Source organism: Myotis yumanensis, unplaced genomic scaffold, assembly GCF_028538775.1.
Source record: "Myotis yumanensis isolate MYYU_CA2020_CCGP unplaced genomic scaffold, mMyoYum1.0.hap1 SCAF_4, whole genome shotgun sequence".
Taxonomy (NCBI): Eukaryota; Metazoa; Chordata; class Mammalia; order Chiroptera; family Vespertilionidae; genus Myotis; species Myotis yumanensis.
The window spans coordinates 25,500,687-25,525,587 of NW_027223755.1; the positions used below are offsets into that span (position 1 = coordinate 25,500,687).

Sequence of the window (24,901 nt, forward strand, 5' to 3'; positions counted from 1 at the left end):
TATTGATATAAATAAGAATATTGATGTTATGAAATGCTAACGTAGGTGGGAAGTTTTCAGGGCTAAAAGTTAACAAAAACGAGACTTTTGACAGTAATTTTATTAATCTCCTTAATTAGTATAATTAACAGAAAGACTGAAGATGATTTCCTAAGCTGTAAGGAAATGAAGGGCGGAGCGACAAGATAGAACAGGATTTCTTTCCTTGTTAGTCATCCATCCAGTGTGTGCCGGGAAAGCAGAAATTCTGCATCAGATCTTGAGTTAAGCCAAACTTCTGCACACGTGGACCATTCCAATCAAACAGCAGCACTTACAAGTAATCCTCACCAGGAGCTTCTCTGGCTCTGAACACATCTGCCCAGCTGCGCCTTCCAAAGCACAGGGGCCCGAATCCATCGAGATTGGCTCAGCTATTTGAGTTTTCCTGAGATCCCAAATATTTATTGCTTATAGTTTCAAGTAATTATTTGGTCTGAAAAGGAGCCAAAGTTCATTTAATTTCTGTGTAATTCTAAACCCCTAAGGGACTCCAAAAGCCCATGGAGAACAGAGTTTCTACATGAAAACTAATGAGGGAGGGAGGCCCTACTTGGTAGGTGAGCCAGGGGAAAGGTGGGGGAGCTGATGGGGTACCAGGGTCTGGAGAGATGGGGGGCAGCAGTGAGTAAACTGACAGGACACCACTTCAGGTGTGCCCTGGAGGACTCGGAACCTAGTACTGTTAGCAGATCAGAAGTGAACAGTCTCTTCTTTCCCACTTCTCTTTTGGTTTTCACCTCTGCAAATGTGGCAGCAACTGAGGCAACACTGCCCCAAGGGACAAGAGAGGGGACCTTTACCAGTTCATTAGATTTTCACAGAGAGTGAACAGCTTTCTAGTTGGAGATTTCTTTTAAATATCTGGCCCAGTAGTACATTCAAAAAAATATCTATTTTATTGATTTCAGAGAGTAAGAGAGAGGGAGAGGGAGAGAGAGAAACACCAATGATGAGAGAGAATCATTGATAGGCTGCCTCTTGCACGCCCCACACTGGGGATTGAGCTCCTAACCTGGCATATACCCTGACTGGGAATCCAAACGTAACCTCCTGGTTCATAGGTCTATGCTCAACCACTGAGCTATGCTGGCTGGCAGGTAGTACTTTTTCTTTTACTGCCATTTACATTAGTGAACCTTCAAATGCATCTTAAACAAGAAATACTGCTTCAAGATATCATTTTGCAATGTTGAGAGGTACTTTAAAAAAAGTGCCTTCAAAATTTCTAGTTCTAGCCCTGGCCAGTGTGGCTCAGTTGGTTGAGTGTGGCTCCATGCATCAAAAGATCACTGGTTTGATTCCATTGGGGCACATGCCCTGGTTGTGGGCTTGATACCAGATCAGGGTACGTGTAAGAGGCAGCTGATCAGTTTCTCTTCCATCAATGTTTTTCTATCTCCCTCTCAAAAAAAAAAAATAATAATAGTAAAAGAATCTCTAGATCTATCTGGAACTTAGAAAAAACATCTCAGACCAGGGAATGATGGTTTACGGCGAGTGACCCGAGACGGGAATGTGCAGGAGGTGGCGACTGCCCTGCTGCACCTGCCTACTCCCACCCTCACACCTCCACAAAGTCCTTTTGTGGGGGACAGAGTAGCTTGCTCCTTATAAATATCTCGGCATTCTGCCCTGCCAGCGCAGTCACCTGGTGGGCCAGGCTGGAGCAGTGGCAGGTGCCTTTTGTCCAGGCCTCAGCTGGGCCTCAGACATCTCCTTTCTCCATTCCCAAGTTCTCTGCCTGCACAGCACCCAGCAGGGAGAGGCCGTGCATTTCCCCGAGTCCCTGACTATACTGTGGGTACCCAGTGGGATGAGAGGGACCCAGAAGACAGATCATGCCTCTATGGGGAGAAGGGACAACATTGCCTTTGATCTTGTCAGAACTGTTCTATGGGATTGTACAAGGGCTAATGGAAGGTTTTGGTCCATAAAGGTCTTCGAAGATGGTGTGTACATTCTGGTCTTGTGCACATTCAGCTGGACGTAACCAAAAGTCCAAAATCAGAGAAATGGTCAGCAGTCATTACCCAGAGCTCCAGAGCCCTACCCTGGTATGCAGTAGAATACTTCAACCTGCATTTCAGTTTGACTGGTAAGTTATTAGGTAGCTTACAAATTTACTAGGAAAACAATTCCTAGGGTAAATCTTGGAAAAGATGAAGTAGCAGGAAAATGACAAAGAAATAATTCATTTATATAATCCCTAGAGAAACATTATAAAAAAAGCAACGAGTTGAAGATAATTCCATTGATAATGGACTTAAATCAAAAATGGAATTAGAGTTTTCCTGGATTTTGGATAATCTTCAAATTTCTCAAGGTACCACCTACAATAAAAAAAAAGGACATTAAAAAAGGAAATAATTTTGTCTCTTAAACATGTAATACATGCTAGCAAAAGGAACAATTTTTTATCATCAAGGCATACAGTTTTTAATAGTAATAAAAACTTTGGCATTTCAGATACATAGGTTGATTTTGTCTATATCATGGATAATTAGATATATGTGATTATAAAGTATGAGTCACAAGAAATGACTCATATAACCCACCCTTATATTGGCAAAAAAAACTACTGATTTGTGATAAAGATGCAGATTAGCATATGGAGGAGACATCTTTCCAGACCCAGGAAGCGTGCAGACTGGGGAAGAAGAGAGGAACCCAGTAGGTGTATCTTAATTATTTTCTGGCGACTCTGTTAGTTTTTTCCAATCCCCAGAAGAGAACTACTGCTTCATACCCAGAGTCTGTGGAATGGGCACCCAAGCTGGTAACTCTCAAACAGACCTGGGAAAATGCAACATGGGCTCATTCATTATTGAGCCCTGCACTCAGAACAAACAGGTCTTTTCCGTTCTGATATAAACTATGTCAGCAAAGGCACATTCATTCATTTTGGGGTAATAGCTAGTTGGGAAGGGTGGAAACTAAGTAGACAGAGTAAAAATTTAAAATAATTTGACACGATGAAGAAATAGAAAAATGGAGTTTCCATGAGCTCAAAAGAATGCTAAACAGATTAAAACTCATGATGGAAAACAATTAGTTATTTGTGAATGTGACAGCAATATTTGACAACAGCAAACAAAGTAAGTGAGTGAAGTCCTATGGAATTTAGATTTTGGTGAGGTTTAGCACTGTAACCCACAAATAGAGAATTATGGGAGTCTACCATGTTTACTTTCAGATGCTGTTCTGTACACCCAAAAGGACATGTAATGAGGAAAGTCCTGAGGAGCTGAGCAGTGGGCCTGTGGATCAACAGCCTTTCCCAGCTCAGTGATGTGCTGCAGACAAGAGTGCCTATGGCAGATGTGGCCACAGACAACAGCAGTGCAAAGTGTGTAAAAGTGCATTATACATATATTTACTCATTAATCACTGACATTTTTTATAGGCCTGTGCAACTGTCTGAATGTGTATCCCCCAAAATTCGTACGTTAAAAAACCTAAGGTGATGGTATTAGGAGATGAAGCTTTTGGGAAGTGAGACAGGAGCCACATGATAGGATTAGTGTCCTGATAAAAGGGGCCCCCCCGCAAAAGCTCCTTGTTCCTTCTGCCATGTGAGGACACAGTGAGAAGGTACTGTCTGAAACCTAGAAGAGGGCCTTTGCTAGAACCTGACTGTTCTGGCACCCTGATCTCAGACTTTCAGCCTCTAGAATTATGAGAAAGAAATGTTTGTTATTTATAAGGCACTCTGTTTATGGTGTTTTGTTATAGCAGCCTGAACAGACTAAGACAGCCTGTTTGGGACTTAAAACATGAACCATGGACTAGTTTCTAAGAGATTCCCCATGAATCAGCAGTGTTGGGCACTGTGTTAGGAGAGGCAGGAGGTGAGCTCCTCTCCTAGATACGTCCATTGAAGAGGGACACACTAGCCTAAAAAGAATAAGAATGGAAACAAAGGACAGCCTAAAATTAGAAAAAGCAGGCCATCACTCCCACACGCCTGCAGGATGTTAGAGGGCTGTGACAGCCCTGCTGTGAAGTGCTATGCAGCTGGCTAAATTCTACCCACTGTCACAAAGAACCTTTATCAGAGCAGAATTTTCTCACCCAACAAGAAATATGTTAAATGAACTTCATAGAAACCATTCCATAGGAATAAAATATAACTTGTTAAATGATTAGAGAAAAAATTTCTCAATTATTTCATCACTAGGATCACAAATCCACCTCAAAAAATTATATTTAAAGATTTATGATTAAAGGTATCCTATAGCCCTAGCTGGTTTGGCTCAGTGTATAGAGCATCAGCCTGTGGATGCAAGGTTCCCGGGTTCAATTCTGGTCAAGGGCACATGCCCAGGTTGTGGGCTCAGTGCCCAGTAGGGGGCGTGCAGGATTCCTTCTCATCATTGATGTTTCGATCTCTCTCTTCCTCTCCCTTCCTCTCTGAAATCAATAAAAAAAATATTTTAAAAAAAGTATCCTATGCCGAGACCGGTTTGGCTCAGTGGATAGAGCGTCGGCCTGTGGACTGAAGGGTCCCAGGTTCGATTCCGGTCAAGGGCATGTACCTGGGTTGCGGGCACATCCCCAGTCGGAGATGTGCAGGAGGCAGCTGATCGATGTTTCTCTCTCATTGATGTTTCTAACTCTCTATCCCTCTCCCTTCCTCTCTGTGAAAAATCAGTAAAATATATTTAAAAAAAAAAAAAAAGCATCCTATATAATAAAGAGGTAATATGCAAATTGACCCTCACACCATCACAAATGGCTGCCTATGACCAGGCCAGCAGGAGGGTTAGTGGGGGATGACCAAACGAATGAACAAGCAGGCTGCGTGGGGCGACCAGGCTGGCAGTGGAGGTTAGTGAGGTACGACCAAACAACCGAACAGCAGGCTGCGTGGGGCGACACGGCCGGCAGGGAGGTTAGTAAGGGACGACTAAACGACTGAACAAGCAGGCTGGGTTGGACGACCAGGCTGGTGGGGGGGTGGTGCAGTTGGGGGCAACCAGGCCGGCGCGGGGGGGGGGGGGGCAGTTAGGGGTGACCAGGCCGGCAGAGGGGGGCAGTTAGGAGCAACCAGGCCAGCAGGGAGGGGGCAGTTGGGTGCGACCTGGCCAGCAGCAGGGGGCATTTAGGGGCAACCAGGCCGGCGGGGGGGCAGTTAGGGGCAATCAGGCCAGTAGACAGGTGAGCGATTAGGAGCCAGCAGTCCAGGATTGTAAGGGGGATGTCCGACTGCCTAAACCGGCAGTCGGACATCCCCCAAGGGGTCCTGGATTGGAGAGGGTGCAGGTTGGACTGAGGAAACCCCCACCCCCTGTGCATGAATTTCGTGCACCGGGCCTCTAGTATGAATAAATATTTTTAAAAGGGGAATAAGCAGCATGATTTCTATTATATTTTTCACTCATATTTCTATCTCTAGAATCAAAAAGCTCTCACTCATGTAAACGGACCAGGGTTGAATGCCAATTTTTTTGTATTGATTTTGTGGTTATGGGGCCTGAACTAATGCACCCTTGCCTTCTGGTTGAAAGTGAAATGACCTCCGGCTGAGGACTACCCACTTCATCTAATTCAGGTTATGCTAAATCTGAGGTAATTCTTCAAAGCTGTTACTGTTTTTCTGGCTCACAGTTTCATGATCCTACATTTCTCTTGTGGAAGTCTTTTTCTAGCAGAGACAGGTCAGTGACAGCTGAATAAACACTTTGCAAGTGCTCATAAGTCATGCTCTTTGTATTCGAGTCTGATGAATGGGGCTGTGAGACCAAGGCAGCATTTCATCAACATACTGTGTGTCCTTATTTTGTAATCATTACACTATCAATCAGTGTCTTAAAGACACACTGAATTTACACTGAATTCACTTTTTAAGTGACATTAAACTTAACAAATGGTAAGCCTGTTATTGCAACAGAGCCTCTCCTTAAAGGCTATCCTCCCTGTCTGGGGTCCAAGGTGCAGCTTTGAGACATGACAAGTCTACATCTGTACTCTATCACCTCACAGCTGCAGAAGCGTGGGCGGCCTGAGCTCTGGTCCAGTGCATAAGCATGATTGCCCAAGGCAGATGGAAGGAAGCCATGTGAAAACATGCCTCCTTAAAATTCCTTGAAATGTTGCTCTCAAACCAGAATATCTGTTAGCACTCGGCACAGCTGACCCGTCCAACCTAGCCCTTAATGATCAAGATAATCATTTATGAGTTAAATACTTCCATTACAGTCAGAAATTTGTTGTAACAAAATGATGCTTTGACGCAGGAATAGCCCTGTGGACTGTTTTCTTTTGGAATCAGTTTATCTGATGGGCTAATTAGTTGGGTTCATTGGATTACTAGGGGAAAAAAATAGCTTTCATTTTGTACTCAGTTTGTAAATCCAACATTTGTAAACATACACTAAACTGAATTGATTCATTGTTCAGCAATTAAATTTGGTTTGCACCAACATTAATTTAAACATCAAACAAATGGCAAAGAGCCCTTTCAATTCATGAATCTTTATGCAAAGGATACCTCAGAAAATGAAATTATGTATTTTCTATTTCTGTATGTTACATATTCCAATGCTAAGAGGGATTTTCTGATTTCATTTTCATTTGAGGAGTGAGCCTGACAACTGGCCTGGCATGCTCTTGTTCAATCCTCCCCTGATCCAGTTTCTTAAAATATCAGCATAATCTTATTTGTTTTTATCATGAGAAACCAGCCAATATTCGCTTCTTAAATCCTAACATAACAAATATCTGGGAGTAGCATCTTCCCCCAGAGGTGATGGTAGTTAGAAAGGTGGAGGAGGTGGAGAGGGAGGGGGGAGAGCACAGATTCCCAGAAACACAGGACCTCAAGTTGGGCTGAGATTAGCTGGCTGTTGTTATCATTATTGATGCATGAAATCTAGCTGCTTTATTCATTTTCTAGGACTTTGTAATGTATATTTAGTCTAAAGTACTGACATATTATTTCGTCAAGTCTGTTTAGAGTATGAATCTTTCTGGTTCTAAAGGAAGCATTTGAACGTGATGTGGGGGAGAGTGGGGAGGAGTGCATGGAGCCCATAGTCCATCAGGAACCTAGGTGTGAATGGGCTCTGAGGGGGAGGATGCTGGGCCCTGCCTCCAGCTGCAGGCCTTCTGTGCTCCCATTACTGCACAGTCAGCATTCCTCCTTGTAATCGGCGTGTTTCAGGTCAGATCCCAAATGCCCTGCTTGACATTTAACTTGACCATCAAGTCCAGAGTCCAGCAGTGTAAATTCAGAGCCTCAGAACAGGTGGACAAAATGATGATGCTGATGTGTATCCAATGGTTCCTTATAGCTGGATTAGTCTTCAGATATTTGCATGGCTTTGTGCTTTTTAGACACAGCATGGTATAAACTGGGATTTGGCAATTCAAATTAATATTAACGTTTCAAAAATCTAACCTAAAAGCTGGTATAGTAAGGTCAGAGAACAAATTAAAAATGTTAAAAATGTTTTAAACTTACTGGTGATGCTGTTGTGCTCTTGTGAATAAAACACAAAATGTAAACAGAGCGAAAGCCCCGCCTTGAACAGACCAGGTGGCCAGGCCATAGCCACACCACTCAACCACTTCTCCAAAGTAGTTGGCTGCACTTACGTATTCAAATAAGCCTCCTAGAAGAAAGCACAGACCCAGTGGTGCATTAACTACAAAGTGATGCCTCAGGAAATACTGACTTAAGAGATAACAGTAAATAACTACTTTGGAGAACATAAATTCAACTATGGGAAAATATATCTTTTACAGAATTTTAATCAATGAAACACTTTCAACATTACTAGTTTTACTATTTCATATCATAAATTCTGGTAGTAACTATCTACCTGTATCAATACCCATCGTTTTAGCTGAGAAAAAAATGCTATAGTTTTCATAAACTTTAATATATATCACTTCATTAATTAATGGATCAAACTGACAAAAGCTGAGCAAGGACAGAGAATACAGAACAATTAATGAACCAGTTTAATAAAATGGATCTGTATAGAACTCTAGACTAAAAATTGAAGAAATATTAATTTTTAAGGACAGATTCATTCATTCATTCATTCACTCACTCATTCAGTCACTGGTTTACTCACTCATTAAAACTTTACTGATTCATCAAGTCTACATTATGGCCAGACCCTGGTCTAGACACTTAAAGTGAACTGTGGATAAGATCCCCACCCCCCACATCTGGAACGTTCAACTTCAGTGTACTAAACAAGGAAAGCACAGTCTGGCAGAGGGTGTGGAGTTCTGTGGGGAGCAGAGCAGGGCAGGAGGGCTCAGAAGTTGAGTTGGGGGAAGAGGGAGGTCATGGTAACAGACAGTGGCTGGGAACAGGCCTCCCTGGGTAGGTGAATTTTGATCCCAGACTTCCTGGGAGGGTTGGGCTGCAGTTATTAGGGTGGAAGCCCTCTGGGCAGGAGAAGCAAAGGCCCTGAGGCCAGAGCTGCACACTCTGCAGGGCCCCAATTTAAGTAATTTGAAATGTAGGATATTTTGGTCATTTGTTCCTTACGTTGCTATTCTCCTTATATAGTTTCCAGGTATGTAAGTGTGCTTTCCAGGTCCAATGAAGTTTTAGTCTTACCTACTTGATTCCTGTTTTAGAAGCTCTATTGATTTCTAACTTATATGTGCTAGTCCTTTTTATAGTGCGTGTGTGTATGTATGTATGTGTGTGTGTGTGTGTGTGTGTATATATATATATATATATTCATTCACTTAAATCCCTTTTTATTTTTTTAAACATTTAAGTATTCACTGTATAATCTGTTTCTATTAACTCTAAGATCTGAGGTGTCTCATGTTTAATCGTGCTGTCACTCTGGGTGCCAGATTTCTTCATTGGCTCTGTAACCTTGGAGTATGGTCTGTGGTCTGTGGGGCTCTCTGAGGCCTGAGCTGACAGCAGGTCCCTTCTGTGTGCCCTGGCCCATGTATGAGGGCACCACCCACCAGGATGACATGGATCCTAATTCATGGCTTGAGGTTTTTCAGACCCTCCAGGTGGCGCTAATTTGGGCTGCAAAGCAGCATGAGGGGAGCAATGGCCACAGATTCTGATGGGTGTACTTTGGACACTAGGACTCAGATTTTGCTCTCTGATGATGACTTCCTTCCCTGACACCACATTCATACATTTAAAATTACTTTTTAAAAATTTCATCCAGTGAAAGCAAAGCATGGAGAAAAGAGTACAAAGCCAATTTAAGGAGAATATGGACTAAGATAATTTGATATATTTAAATTGTACCAGGAAGTAGCAGAAAATAAGATGAAAAAGGGTAGATAGGTTTTTATTGGTGTTGAGCATCTAGTGGTTTGGTTGACTTTTTCTTATTAATTTAATTAACCCTTTATATGTTATGAGCAATAATAATAGCTCTCAGTTAAACCAAGAAAGTAGATTTTATTATCTCTATTTCATAGGTGAAGAAAGTTGAGCCCTCCCCCCACTCCCACCGCAAATTTCACCCAACATTTTTAATTGTTTTTAAAGGGAGGGTCAGTCAAGGTATCTATTATATAATATTTTTTAAAATGAAGTTTTAGACACCCTTTGTAAACCATAAATTCTTTCTCATATTCTCTCTTTCCAAACAGAGATAACTAGAGTTTCCTTTTTGGTTAATAACCATTCAGTTGGCCAGAATTTATCATTTTAATAAAACAATATTCATAGTGACTGCTATGAATAATAGTGATTCACATTAAAAACTACAGCTAATACATATTACACATTAGTTACTAGATCTGGCAAAATTAGAATAGCAAGGCATCATAGAATAGCAATGCAATTTCAGAATGAATTCTCCACTTTCAGTACATACCCCTGGGAATTTTGTATCCAGTCTCCCCTGGCTGCCTGAGATTCCTCAGGATGTGATCGGAGTGAATGTTTATCAGCATGCCTACCAGCCACAAGACAAAACCTGAAGGAAAAAACACACGAGAGTATTACAGTTGATAAACTACAAAATTTATAAACCAAGGTCTGAAAGGACAGTATCACTGTACTCCTTTAATATTATCATTATTAGTATAACATATCAGCCATAATTGATAGTAAAAATCATAATATTGTCCTTTATTTAGAAAGATAATTACTGTTCTCAGGTATGCTCAATAGGGCTGTTTTTCTAATAAGATTAATTATCTGATCTATTCAAAATACTTTGACATGATGGCCACAATCCATGTTTTTAGAATGACTGGTAGGATTAGAAGTATTACTGATGGTTATAACAGCTGTGTGAGGCATGGCTGCCCCCTCCATTTGGCAGAGGAGAAGACTGACATCTCAGGGTGTGCCTCATCGTGATGCACACGGGTCCCCAGAGGGGTGCTGGTTCCCAGGAGCTAATCTCTGGTCCTTCTCTCTTCCTTCTTTATAACCTCATTTGAACATTTTCATACATATACATGGCTTCCAACACTGCTGATTTCCTGCTCACTTTATCAGTCAGTATTCCTAGGTCTGCTCACCTGCCTCAGCTCCCAACAAAATCTTCCACTGCCACTGCATGCATGTGGACACCTCATAGCTTCCAGAATGCTTTCCCTCCCATTCTTAAAAGTCTTCAGAGAGCTATCCTGACTTAGAGGAGACTTATTAGCATCACATCAATTAATGCCAACAAGAAAATGCAAAATGCCAAAATAGTGTTTTATGCAAGAAAAAACTTGATTTGATTTTTTTAAAAAAAGAGTTAACTTGATTGTTCTGAGATACTTCAAAAATGTGAAAGGCAAATGTGGCTTTTATGGTGTCATTTCATTCAGTATGAAAAAAAAATGTATGCTTGAAGTAACATTATGAATTACTCATCAGTCATCCTGATGGTATTAGTTTTTCACATTTAGAACAGGGACTTTAAAGCACTCTGGTCTATGTTAAGGGTTTCAAAATGTCCTGATTTCGTCACTGTAGACTGCTTTCTTCCAAGCCTGTTAAACTTGTGGCCCACCAACTACAAGTTTAACATGCTTGTAACTGTTCCTACCAGATTTTGTAATATAAGTCACTTATGGAATCTGTGAATTTATAGCTGATTCACATTTTTTTTTTTCATTTCAGTATGTCACTGCTAGGTGATGTGGTCCCCAATTTGAGGTCCTAGAAAGTATCATGTTCTCAAAATTCCATGCTTACTTTATTCTTCTTCTAAGAGACAAGCTCCCTTTATTGTCTAGATTGGGGTTCATCTAAGCTAAATATTTAATTCCATTTCTGGGGATCTTAAAAATTTTTGTATAAATTCTTTTAGATCAACAACTTTTACTGTTCTGGAAAATCTTCCGTTAGAATATTATCATTATTATTTGCTTATCTTTTCATGGTAAGTATCGTAAATGTAATCAATTAATTATTCATGCAATTTCTTATTAGTCTTTATAAAACCAAGCTCTATGAAATAAATATAATGCAAAAAAAGTAACTTTGTTTTTTTATTGTTTTTTTATTTCTTTTCATTTTTGATTCCTTCTCTTCAATTGTAAAGAAGCCAAGAGATCTGTGTACAATTTATTGGTGTCTTAAATTTACAATGGCTTCCAAGGCATCTGCAGGTGATGTGGTCTGTCTGCAGAGCTCCTTTAAATGATATCCACAGACCAAAATGATTCTTTTATTTTGTTGTTATTCTCAAAATTATTCAAATAATTCATCTAAGGAATGATTCCTGTGAGAATCACAAATAAGCATTAAAATCCTTATCTTTTAGACTAAAAACAAAAACCCTTTCCTCTTGCCCATCCCTTGCTACTTTTGGGAAACCAGTGTGGTGAGCAGGTTTAATCCCCTGCTCTGCTACTTACTCAATTTAGATGGTGGGCCATCTGCTTACCCCACTGATTATCCCTTTCTTCTGTGAAAGGACCCAATTTCTACTCTTCTATAGTGTACAAACAATATTGTAATTTAGTGTTTCCTGGAGGCACGGATTTGTGGAGTTAGAAAAGGATCCTGAAACACTTTTTCATCCATTCTTCCTTTGATAGATAAAGAGGCAACTCCAACTCCCTCCTATTAAGAACTCAGGTAGCCGAAACCGGTTTGGCTCAGTGGATAGAGCGTCGGCCTGCAGACTGAAAGGTCCCAGGTTCGATTCCGGTCAGGGGCATGTGTCTGGGTTGCGGGCACATCCCCATTGGGAGATGTGCAGGAGGCAGCTGATCGATGTTTCTCTCTCATCGATGTTTCTAACTCTCTATCTCTGTCCCTTCCTCTCTGTAAAAAATCAATAAAATATATTAAAAAAAAAAAAAAAAAAAAAAAAAAAGAATTCAGGTATGACTAGGGCACTGCCCTGGGAATAAAATTTTAATTCACAGAAAAAACTATGACTGAAAAATGTAAAAGTACTTCGTCAACAATAAAGTACATCAAATGTTAGTTTTCTCTATCACTACAAATTATATAGGGAAAAAGCCAAATGACAGGAAAGGTAACTTTATGGAGCTTTAGGATAAAGGACTGTGGGGCAGCTTGAAAATTTGAGGTTTAATTTCATATCTCTTAGGAGGGGCTATAGGGGCAAGTTACATCTGAATGTGTTAGACGTAACTGTAGGAGGTGCTCGGCTGTCTTAGATAAGATGGACAATTAGTGCCTAAGTTTCCTCAGTGTTCTGGCTGCTCAAGCTGCTGAACCTTATTGCTATATTTAGTTTTGCCTTAAGAACAGATATTTGTGCCCTGGCCGGTATGGCTCAGGAGGCTGGAATGTTGTCTGATTTGTGCACCAAACAGTGTCAGGTTCAATTCTGGGTCAGGGCACATACCCAGGTTGTGGGTTTGATTCATGGGAGGCAGCCAATCTCTCACATCAATGTTTCTTTCTCTCTTTCCTTTCCTTGATCAAAAAAGCACAGGTATTTGCACTTTCAGTGTCTGAGTGGGCACAGGTGCTATGCACCTGCATCATCTCCTGGCTTCTGGGACACTAGGATAGCCTGATTCTGCCGCCCCCCCACCCCGCCCCCGCCGGGCAGCTAGGTCATGAACCATTTCAGACTTTTTGCTCTCTCAAGAAGTTTGGGCTTTCTCACTGCAAACAACTGGAACATGAACATTGAAGTGATGACTGGCATGGTGGAGTGCATCACTAAGGTCACTCACCTGTTAGGAATCGGGGGTCAGTGACCCAGTCAACAGCATACACTGCATATTCGCTTAAGTATCTGCTTTGTAAGTAGCCATTATAGGTACAGAATATGAATGCAATTACACATGAGTACAATGGTGTAGGCTTCCCTCCTCGGATCAGAAATGGGAAAATCAAGGACCTGAGAAAACAAGAAACAGAAACAAATGAAAAAGAACAATATAGTATTTCTACAATTCTATTTTAAGTGTCTTGGGGTTTTAATCTCACTTCCTTGTACAAAAGTTATTCTCATAACACATACTGATTTACTCTATCTGTTAAAGGCACAACTTATAGATAAAAAATTAACCATCTTTCAATAATGTACACCATAGTGCACAAAATCAGGATTCTCATTATAAAGAAAGTGAAACCAATACAGAGTTACAGAAAACCGAGGGTTTCAAGAGGCTCTCAAAACCTCCACTATCTGAAAACCCATAGCTCGTTCTAGTCTGAACATTTTATCATCCATCACCATCACCATTACAAATGGCTCTCTCTCATTTACTAAGCACCATCAGCTATAAGGCCTCCCAGCTACCTGCATAGCAGAGACTTTATACACATTCCACAGAGGATGAGATCAAGACCTGGAGTGATTAAATAATCTGTTCCAGATCACAGGGCTAATGACTGGCCAAGCGTGTCAATCTGGGTAATTCAAAGATCATATTTTTCTGTTATACCATGCTGGCTTAGGTGTATGCTAAGTTTAAAGAGAGAGAGAGAGAGAGAATAAGGACAAGAAATTACAAACTTATGAAGAAAAGAGGATGCATGTTTCAAAATTACAGATGAATGAAGTGTTAAAGAAGCGACTCTGAGGAAACATTCTGCAAAGGTGGTAGAGTTTCCCTCCAGGACGTGAGAATCATGTATAGGGCAGCTAACGTTTGATAGTTCTCCCAATTCAGTTTCAAGTGCAGGGCTGAATTCTGAATGCAGCAAACACTGGCTGGCACCTTGTAAAGGTGAAACCCAAACCTCTGTTTTTCCCTCACACTCCTTTTCTCCTCTGTCACTCATGTCCTGTGCTGCGTAGTAACCTGAGTCTAGATTTGGTGTCAGCACTACCACCTGTTTTTGTACAGCCTGTGAGCTAAGAATGACTTTTACATTTTTAAGTAGTAGGGAGAAAAATCAAAAGAATATTTTATGACACATGAAATTCAAGTTTCAGTGTCCGTAAATAAAGTGGTATTGGAACAGGCCTGGTCACCTGTTTACATACTTTCTGTGGCTGCTCTGCAGTTACACTTGCAGACTTGAGTGGCTGTGATAGAGCCTGTTTCAACCCTCTGCATGGCTGCTTGGTGCACTGTAAATTACCATGACACAGTGTTTCAAGTGCTACGGGTATCCTTGTTTGACACATTTATTTTAGTATCAGCGATATTCATGCCAAGACAAGTGAAGTGTTCATGCTTTGAAGGCACAGTGGAATGCGGATATTACTAGAGGTAGCGAAGCAATCTTTGTTATGCAATGACATGCCAGTTTTGCCAAAAGCATAGAGGTTGGCACTACCAGACTACGCGCTCATCAGAGTATCCCCAACTCACAGGAAAGGTCAGAAAAATGAAGAAAATTTAAAACAGAATCTCATCACAGAATTTCTTTACAAAAGCAATGAAAATGAGGCCACAACCACAGGAAGTTCAAGTTAGGCAAGCAAGCGAAGCCATACCCCCATGGGGAATTAATCAGCTGCAGCAGCAGCCAAAGGAACGTGCCCGGACAATACAAACTTGCAGGACTAGCCTTTCCTTGAGAGCAGCTGCTTGAGGAGTTGGGACACCAGGAGCAATGCCAATAGTCAGTTAAAAACAAGGCACAAGGCACATGCGTCGAGAGACCAAGATGGCGGCGTAGGTAAACACCGGAGACCGCTGCCGCAAACAACCATTTCAAAAATACAACTAAAAGACGGAACGGACATCACCCAGAACCACAGGAAGGCTGGCTGAAGAGAGACTCTACAACTAGAAGGAAAGAGAACAGCAAACCGAGGCTCAGAGGAGGCGCAGTGTGGAAAATACAAAGGTACCGAGGTGCGCGCGCAAAGCGGGCTGGTGGCTGAGGGCGCCGTTGTCGTTTTTGGTCGGGAGTGAGTCTCAGACTCTGGGCTCCAGATCCGGGTGAGTCTCTAGGGACCCAGACTCAAACGGGAGAAGCGGGATTATCCGGCATCAGTTGGAACCTGAGGGCAGCTTTCTCTCCGAGGTTTGCAGCGGCTGCCGGGGTTCTGAGAAGCAGAGCCTCTGGGAACGGGACTGAGAGCGGCCATAACTGCTCCCTCCGCCCGCCCTGTGGATCCCGCCCCGCCCAAACCCTTCGCACAGCCATTTGCTGATCGCCTCAGGCAAAGGCTGGATTAGCGCCTCCCCAGAAGACAGACGTTTTCCACACAGCTGATTCCTACAGCCAGTCGGCCTGGTGGTCAAATCCCTCTAGTGTTAACTACAACAATTAAGGCTTGGCTAGAACAAGACTGTGCACAAAGACCACAAGGGGGTGCACCAAGAAAGCATAAAAGATGCGGAGACAAAAAAACATGACAGCAATGGAGGATATGGAGCTAAGAATCGCAATTTTGAGGGCTTGCTATAAACTTGAGCAGAGCGTCACGAAAACTAATGAGACCCTCGATGCTACGATAAAGAAATTAGAAAGTAAGCATACACGGACTGAAATAAAGAATATTATACCAAATAGCAGACCAGAGGAGCACAAGAATCAAACCAAAGATTTGACAAAAAACACCCAACTGGAAAAGCAAAATGAAAAAAGAATCCGAAAGTGTGAAGATAGTGTAAGGAGCCTCTGGAACAGCTTCAAGCGCACTAATATCAGAATAATAGGGGTGCCAGAAGATGAGAGACAGCAAGATATTGAAAACCTATTTGAAGAAATAATGGCAGAAAACTTCCCCCACCTGGTGAAAAAAATGGACTTACAGGTCCAAGAAGCGAAGAGAACCCCAAACAAAAGGAATCCAAAGAGGACCACACCAAGACACATCATCATTAAAATGCCAAGAGCAAAAGACAAAGAGAGAATCTTAAAAGCAGCAAGAGAAAGAGACTCAATTACCTACAAGGGAATACCCATACGACTGTCAGCTGATTTCTCAACAGAAACTTTGCAGGCCAGAAGGGAATGGCAAGAAATATTCAAAGTGATGAATACCAAGAACCTACAACCAAGATTACTTTATCCAGCAAAGCTATCATTCAGAAGTGAAGGTCAGATAAAGAGCTTCACAGATAAGGAAAAGCTAAAGGACTTCATCACCACTAAACCAGTATTATACGAAATGCTGAAAGGTATTCTTTAAGAAGAGGAAGAAGAAAAAGGTAAAGATACAAATTGTGAACAACAAACATGCATCTATCAACAAGTGAATCTAAGAATCAAGTGAATAAATAATCTGATGTACAGAATGAACTGGTGATTACAATGAATCAGGGACATAGAAGGGAATTGGACTGACTATTCTTGGGGGGGGGGGGGGGAAGGGGAATGGGAGATGCGGGAAGAGAATGGACAAAAATCGTGCACCTATGGATGAGGACAGTGGGTGGGGAGTGACGGCGGAGGGTGGGGCGGGAACTGGGAGAAGGGGAGTTATAGGGAAAAAAGAGGAACAAGTGTAATCAGAACAATAAAGATTTAATTTAAAAAAAAAAAAAAACAAGGCACAAGATCGAGTGAGTGGTCTTCCTTGGCTCTTGTTGGGTCCATCGATGTCACTGATACTGCTCAGTTGTTTATTTTTATTTTTTATTTTTTTTTAAATTTTTTAAATTAAATCTTCAGTTGTTTATTTAAGGAGTCAATGCCAAGGTTGACCTGACTGAGGAACAAGGCTCTTAAAATAGTCTGCATGGAACAATTGGAAACAAGAGTATTTCCAAAGAAGTTGAGAAAACACGAATTCTATACAACCCAAAGTAGAATATACTGTTACAGCTGATGATAGTAAAAATGTGTGGAACAGAAAAATGGACCTATCACAAATTTATAAAACTTGTGAAGATGTGTTTAATGCTACTCCCTGTATCATCAGGTACTTTCCAGAACAATCTATGTCATGTGATTGAACCAATAGGGTCAAAAGAATTTTACATTCTCTTCAGGGCTTATACAGAAAAATTGCCCTCACTATTATTGAGTTTTGAAGGGCTTTGGAAATTAGCTTTTGCTGCAGATCTGATAATGTTTCTTAGTGAATTCAACCCTAAACTATAAGACAAAACATCACTTAAGTGCAAAACTTACACCGTGTTAAAGGCATTTCAATGCTACTTGACATTGTTTGAATGGCAAGTCATGTCAAACTGCTTTATATACTTTTTATGTTGTTAAAGTTAAGAGTGATGTCTCCATTCTTACAGAAATTTGCAGTGGATATAATTTCTAGAATCAAACTAGCTTTTTGAACCTTGATTTCTATATTTCAAAAATCATTTAACTGTGTAATTGAGGAGTTGTCACCTAATATTCAATTGGAAAATACTAATCTACAAAGTAATGACATACTAAAAGGTAAACACCGAGAAAATCTAATAGAATTTGATAAATGGCTCTCAAGGAATCAACATGCTCAATTAAAATCATAAACTCATGGGCTGATATAAATATTTGGCAATGCCTGTGTGGAAAGACATTATCTAAGATAAAATTTCACTGCAGATCAGCACTAAGAGGTGAACACTTACAACAGACTTTAGAAATAGGAAATACCAATGCTGAAGCCCAAGGATGTGAAATGCCATCACCCACCAAAGGAATAATTCCATCCTTCTCATTACAGCTGCATGACAAACACTGCACTGAGATATTGTTATATTTTAAATTGTGTCAATAAAATTTTTGTGAAAATTTGTTTTCTCCTCTGTTATAAATGCCTACACAATATCCCCTATTTTGTCTGTTGGCCCACAAGGTTTCAATATACACTATTTGGCCCCTTTCTAAAAAAAAGTTGCCAATCCTTAGTCTAGACTAACACATTTCGGACCAATAGTTTTATTGCTAGCTTTACCCAGTGGCCAGATAAGTTTCTATTGAATGAGTACAAAAAACGTTTTACATAAATATTAAAGGCATGCTTTAAAATTAAATACCCATTGCATTTTGAAGTTATTTATTACATGTTCTTACAAGCTAATATCTTTTTAAAATATGATCTTTATAAAACACTGTATAATATGAAGCAAGAATTCTCATGATCTGTCCACAATGTGTTAAAACAGTTATAGTCTGGAAACATCACTTAGACTTCCTTAGAAGAATGTTCTTGCTCAAGACCCTGCACTTGGCTTTCAGGCAGGTGCTGCAGTCTGGGACATTTGTGCTTGAGGTGGAGACCATGCATCTATGTCCTCAGTTATGCAGAGTCACACTGACTTCTGCCTCAGCATGTACCCTGGGGGAACTTGGAAAAGACATTCATGAAGGACCCTGGTGGTAGAAGAATTACTTCTCTTTGGTCTCATGTGAATGTCAGAAAACTGGCCATGGCCCGAAATGGCCTTAAAAAGAATCACACACACACACACACACACACACACAGAAAAGAATGACACAGGTCTATTCTATTGCTCTCTAATTTCTGCCCTTGAAGAGGACAGCAGTGACCCTGATGCCACAGCCAACGTCAGAAGAGGCAGGCTCGGGCAATGATGCCTGTGCCTTCAGAACTCCAGGAGGGAGAGAAGCTCCTCTCCATCCTGTCCTTCCCCCAGCCTGAGCATCCTCACGTGGACCAAGTACTCCTGGCTCTGAAGACACAAGAGCCTGGTCTTTAGTAGCCAGACTTCTAGATGCAGCACGCCTTTCAGAAGGGAACACTCGGCTTCCTCTCAGCAGTTTTCAGACTTTCTCCTTTTATGTTATTCCTTTAGTTTTACTTTTCTTTGGAAACCCATGCAGTTGTCAGAAAGGTTTTCCTCTGACTTAGACCAATTAGGAGCCAGAATGGGTGGAGAGAGTGGCTTCCAGGCATGGCTTTTATCTGAATTTTCATCTAGTTAGACAGCAGCAGTTCAAGGATCCAAGTGGCCCCGGGCAGTTTCTCACAGTGAAGAGTCACTTAGGGACAGGAGTCAGGCTCAGATAGTAAAAAAGGCAGCACACCTGCTACCAGAGGTTCTCAACCTGTGGGTCACGACCCCTTTGGTGGTCGAACGACCCTTTCACAGGGGTCGCCTAAGACCATCCTGCATATCAGATATTTACATTACGATTCATAACAGTAGCAACATTACAGTTATGAAGTAGCAACGAAAATAATTTTATGGTTGGGTCACAACATGAGGAACTGTATTTAAAGGGCCAGAAGGTTGAGAACCACTGTTAGACTGACATAACTTAGCACAGGGGTGGGCAAACTTTTTGACTCGAGGGCCACAATGGGTTCTTAAACTGGACTGGAGGGCCGGAACAAAAGCATGGATGGAGTGTTTGTGTGAACTAATATAAATTCAAAGTAAACATCATTACATAAAAGGGTACGGTCTTTCTTTTTTTAGTTTTATTCATTTCAAATGGGCCGGATCCGGCCTGAGGGCCGTAGTTTGCCCACGGCTAACTTAGCACCTGTCAAGACCCAGGGTCCAGGGTCCAGAGTGCCTGTTATAGCAGGTCTGTGTATTCAAAAGCCTTTTCTCATCTAGGAACTGCAGGGAATGAGCATTCCTCCTCTTTGAGAAAAGGAATTAAGTCAGACTGAAGTTGAAAATCCTTTACAATGGAAATTATCTTTAAGAGTAACTATGAAGTACTTGGACTTAAAGGTAGTTTATTTAGGTAATGTGTTATATAAATCCATTTTCTGTTGATAATGAGCTGAAGGCTCACAATAGCCAGGTTCCATGGAGCTACAAAGCATTTCAATTTTCTCACTCATCAGGCAGGCTGTGGACAGAAATCAGCATTTGTTCTCCATCATGTTACAATTTTTCCATTTTACTTTCTGTTCCATGTAAGCAGACTCCCTTTCACCAACTTGTTTTAATTACTTGTGGAAATTTGCACATTTTTGTGTCTGCAAGGCAACGAGGAATGTGGGACACATCTGATGATGGGGATCTGCTGAGCAGACCTAGGGTTTCTGTCAGGAAGAAGAGACCCTGTGGGTATATGAAAGTCTGCAATCTGGGGCCATTCAATACTCTCCCTCTGTGGATCCCAACCTGTCATAGTAAAACAGTGACACCACATGCTTGAGTGGGACTTCCTTGTTGTCATGGATTAAAATGTTCCCACAGATGACCTCTGCCACCTATCAGGAAAGAGATCAGGTCCCTGGCACATTCCTTCCCGCAGCTGTTCCCTCTTCCCATTCCAGTCAAGACTTTCCTTCCTTCCCTGGCTCTTCAGCCAAAAAGATCTCCCAGATTCTCTACAATCTGTCTTCCATTCCTTAACCCCTTGAGTGCTGGGGTGCGCGCGATCGTGCTCCTCCTGTCTTTCGCCAAAAGTGCCGGGAGCGCTATCAAAGCTTCGAAATGGCGTCCAGTTCTAAGTCTGCTTTTATTAGTGATGATGATATTGCTAAATATGTCAATGTAGTAAAGGTTTCCTTAAGTTTTTGAATATGTAACTTCATTTACTTGCGATTCATAATTTTTTTCCTAAACTGCTGTAAAATCAGCAAAAATGCCTTGGCAATTTTAGCATAGTTCCTAGGATATGGGTTGGCACTCAAAGGGTTAAGGGCCTATCTTGTCTCTATATCCCCAATAATGTGTACAGTGACAGATACACAGCTCAAACCTCAGTAAATATTTGCCAGATGACGAAAGATGTCCAAGTTTCCCCTCTCCTGTAAGCAAATACCCTTTCCCATTTACCTTAGGGAAGCCCTCCGTCTGGCTTCAGTTCTCCCCACCCCCTAGAGAGGCTAAAACTCACCTAGAACAGGGCCTAGCCTCCCTCCTGAGCTCACACTGGGCCCCCACAGACAGCTGCCCTCTGTAAGTTGCTACCACTTGGGCCTGGTCAGTCTCTCTCTGGAGCACATCCCGATTAATGCTTCTCTTGCCATCAGCCAGACTCTGGCTTCATTCATACAATCTCCTCTCTTATTTAGGCCAGTATCACTTGCATTGCTCTGTGCAAATGAGGAACTCCATTAAGTGTTTCCGAGCTCGGCTGCATGGCTTGTAACAAGTGCTAAATGCAGCTGGTGCTTCTGTTCTCTTCCAAGTGCTCACTGACTTAGGTCAGATGACTGTTTAATAAATTAGTTGCTTGGGTAGAATGGAAAATGTTTATCTTTTCTATTTGGAAAAATTCAATGTCCCAAAACCACACAGGCTATGTGTAAAGTGACATTGTACAACTTAGATTAGAGAGGCAGCTGAATTAGGGAAGGGGATTTCAAAACTATACCTGACCTGGCAAATCCTCAGGGCAGAATTTCTAAAGCTACTAGTCTAGGCACCAGGGTTTGCAGTCCCAGCAATCTCTAGTCCAATGGCCTTACATAAAATTCTAGAAATGATGTCGGCCTTTTGGGAGGCTGCATTCATTACTTTCCTAGAGTGAGCATAGAATGTATTAAACATCATAACTTAAGTTCAAAAGCTTAGCCAGGCTTTCAAACAAAGCTCTGTAAAGTGCTCTCTTCTTTTCCAATGCCATGTCTTCAAAAATTTTTCATTGGCACGCAAAGCTGGCAGCAGCATACATGAAAGACACACAGAAATATAGGCATGGATCTGCCCACTTACATGACAATCTAAAATGGTATTATTAATCATGTATTCAGCATCCAGATTTGCCAACACTATGAAAGCATTTTATGGAGCTGCCTTTGTTTAATGCCAATCCCACAGGCTGGCATCATCACTGTGTCTGTTTCATAGATGGGGAAACCCACTGGAAAGCAATTTAGTAATTCATCTCGGGTCCCAAGTGACGGGAATTAGATAACACCTGGCAAACTGACTCCAGAGACTGCTTTTAGCCACTAGAGAAACGGACATACGGACAAACACAGGTCTGGTATATGTATGGCAAAGTGTATATAGACACGAGAGTTCTACTGATATTCAAATTGCATCCACAAATTTGGTAATGTTCAACCACATTATCAAAAAAATCCAGCAGTCTGACAGAAACTTTGTTTAATGAAATACTCTTGGAGTGTTGGGGTACAGGACTCAGACAGGCTTTGTTGAATATGAACTCTGCCTGCATAAAAGCAGATGACAACACATTGCACCAGGCAGGACTCCTGTGTCCTAATAACCATACAGAAGAGAAGTTCCTAGGTAGACACACACAGAGATACAAGCATGCTTACTTCTTCCTACCTCTATGCAGTGGGTATTGTAAGGTAGGACTCCAAATCAGAGAGGTTCAATAACCTGCCCACATTCACAGAATAAGGGAGCCCAGCTTTCTTGATGTAGAAAACATTATTTTTAACTGTGCAGCCTTCTGAAGTCTGAATCAAAAATTTTACATTTTGATTTCTAGCTTTTGTTCCGCCTTTTAGTTTCTCTGTGTAAAAGCCAAAGCCTAAGAGCTGGAGAGCCCAGCTTATCAGAAGAACCTGAAGATCTCTCAGACACAGCCATTAAAATTCTTCACAAAAACCAAGATTTGGAAGTCCTCTATCTGTGTCTAAAGTCATTTCTTGGAAAGCTACTCCCCCTATCCTTGGTCCTGTGCATAATGTGGAGGTGAAAGTCTCAGAAGGGACCAATTTCTGCCCCGAGTACTATACAGGGGATTTACAAAGTCCTTCAGGAAAGCAGCTTTCCAGGCAATCACCTACCCAGGAGAAAACAGCCCCACTGACAAGGATACCAAATGGAAAAGGCAGAAAAGGAGCCAGAAATGTTGCTGGGGGGGGGGGGGGGGGGGGGGCGGGGTGCGGGGGGTCACCTTTGGCCAGACACTCTGGTCTTCAATAAAGCCCAGGATTATTGTATAGCTAACATTTTTCTAGGTTGAAATTTTACAAACAAGTGTTAATGTAAGAAACATTCAAACCTGTCAAGAATTTTTGTGAGTTTGAGCTAAACGGATTGTGATAATGTTCCAGAGAAATGGCAGTTTTTCACCTTGCTTTATACATTACAATCAAAGGAGGGGATGTAAGTGGGTTACATGAAATCCATTGGTCATAGATTAGGGAGGCGGGTGAAAGGGGATTGGACAAAAAGTGAAAGGATAGACACATGCTTCTTTTACACAGGTGGGTTACAGGATAGTGAAGCCAATAATTAACTTGATAACAACAATGACAGTTGTGGTCTCTGTCCCTCCCGGTGCATTAGCTGTGCCCAGCAGGGTCTCGATAAAGGGAAGTTACCTGGTCACTCCAAAGGCATGTTATGACAGATGCAAAAAGACAGTAAGCTAGTTAAGATTAAAGTTGATCTTTGTTGGGGAAGATACCAGCCTAGGGCTGCTTTTAAAGTTTTAGTTTCAGGCCATCCTTTGTGGTTACTGTAGGTCTCGGAGTTTGCACGACCTCCACGTAGGCCTTCCCTGAGCTGGTCAGGTTAGCATGTGGCCCCTTTTCATCCACACAAGTCTCGTCTAATGCTCCCCCCCCCCCCCCCAAAGTCCTCTCTAATGTTTCACCCACTTTTCCAGACTAATACTTCTAAGCTAACTCCCTGTGCCAGGCACAGAAGTGGGGCCAAGAGGTGTAGAGAGAGGACACCGGGCATTGGGGAGTGGGGTTCCCTCAGGGAGGGGTCTGCAGGGGGAGGATGCCTTGGGGCTGGTGGGAGCCCAGTGTGTTGGCGCCAAGGATGATGGGGGAGGAGGGACAGGTAAGAATGGAGGGGACTGTCTCAGAGGGAGCCTGGGGCACACACAAGGAAAGAGCAGCAAACTGGGGGTGGGGGGCGTGTGGGGTGGGTGGGTGTGCAGAAACAGGCGGAGGGAGCCGGCTGGGGGGCCCGGGACAGGGGATGGAAGGCGGGCCAGGGGCGCAGGAAAAAAGGAGAGCCGGGCACAAGCAGAGGGAAGCGGGTCGGGGGCGCAGGGAAGGGCGCGGGACCGCCGGCCGTTACCGTTGTATGTAGTGGACGAGGAACATGGCCAGGAGGACGCGGTTGGGCCAGTGGCGGAGGCGCTCGGCAGCCGTGCCGAAGCACACGAAGAGCGGCACGACCAACGAGGGCAGCTCCTGCACCAACCAGGCGGTAGGCGCCGCCAGCCGCCAGGCCGAGCGCTGCGACGCGTAGCGCCCATAGGGCGAGCCCACCAGCGTGAGCAGCACGAAGGCCACGAAGCCAAAGGCGCACTCAAGGTAGGCGAGCGCGTCGAGCAGGAACCGCTCCGCCAGCTCCATCACGGAGGACGGCAGGCTCGCTCCATTGCTGGGCGACCGTGGCGGGCCACATATAGGCGGTGGCAGGGCGGTGAGTGGTTGGGAGGCGCGGTTACCTGAGGCTGGGGTGGGCCGCCGGCGCCCGGGGCGCAAGCGGCTCTTCCCGGGCAGGTTTGAGCGGCGGGGTGCGCCGCTGGGGCCAGTCCCACCAGTCACCCCGCGCGCGGTGCGCCGGGGGCGGAACGGGAGGCGGAACCGGAGGCGGGCCTGCAGGCCTTCCGCCCCGCCCACGCGACGGAACCCCGCCTCCGGGACGCCGCGCTCGCCGCTCTGCGCATGCGCGACCTCGGGCTGTCCGCGGAGCTGCCTGAGGCAACGCGGAGAACCCTAGCGCCCGACTCAGAGACTCTTTG

General features: G+C 42.9%; 1 protein-coding gene across 1 annotated transcript; it reads right to left on the minus strand.

Moving 5' to 3' along the window:
• Nucleotides 1-466: 466 nt before the first annotated feature.
• SRD5A1 (steroid 5 alpha-reductase 1) lies at nt 467-24,691 on the minus strand. Its single transcript, XM_070411438.1, has 5 exons — nt 24,229-24,691; nt 13,153-13,319; nt 9,864-9,965; nt 7,505-7,655; nt 467-2,372 (listed from the first exon to the last, which is right to left on the minus strand). Exons 1-5 carry the CDS (start codon nt 24,507-24,509, stop codon nt 2,306-2,308), a joined length of 768 nt encoding a protein of 255 aa, XP_070267539.1. The 5' UTR covers nt 24,510-24,691; the 3' UTR covers nt 467-2,305.
• Between the last annotated feature and the right edge of the window lie 210 nt (nt 24,692-24,901).

Bases quoted from the DNA above. Each gene is read 5' to 3' on its own strand.
- SRD5A1 (XM_070411438.1), bottom strand. From the start codon at position 24,509: ATGGAGCTGGCGGAGCGGTTCCTGCTCGACGCGCTCGCCTACCTTGAG. The intron at 13,320-24,228 runs GTAACGGCCGGC...TTGTTTTCTCAG, and splicing joins CTCGTCCACTACATACAACG to GTCCTTGATTTTCCCATTTC. The intron at 9,966-13,152 runs GTGAGTGACCTT...TTTTTCCTTCAG, and splicing joins TGACCCCCGATTCCTAACAG to GTTTTGTCTTGTGGCTGGTA.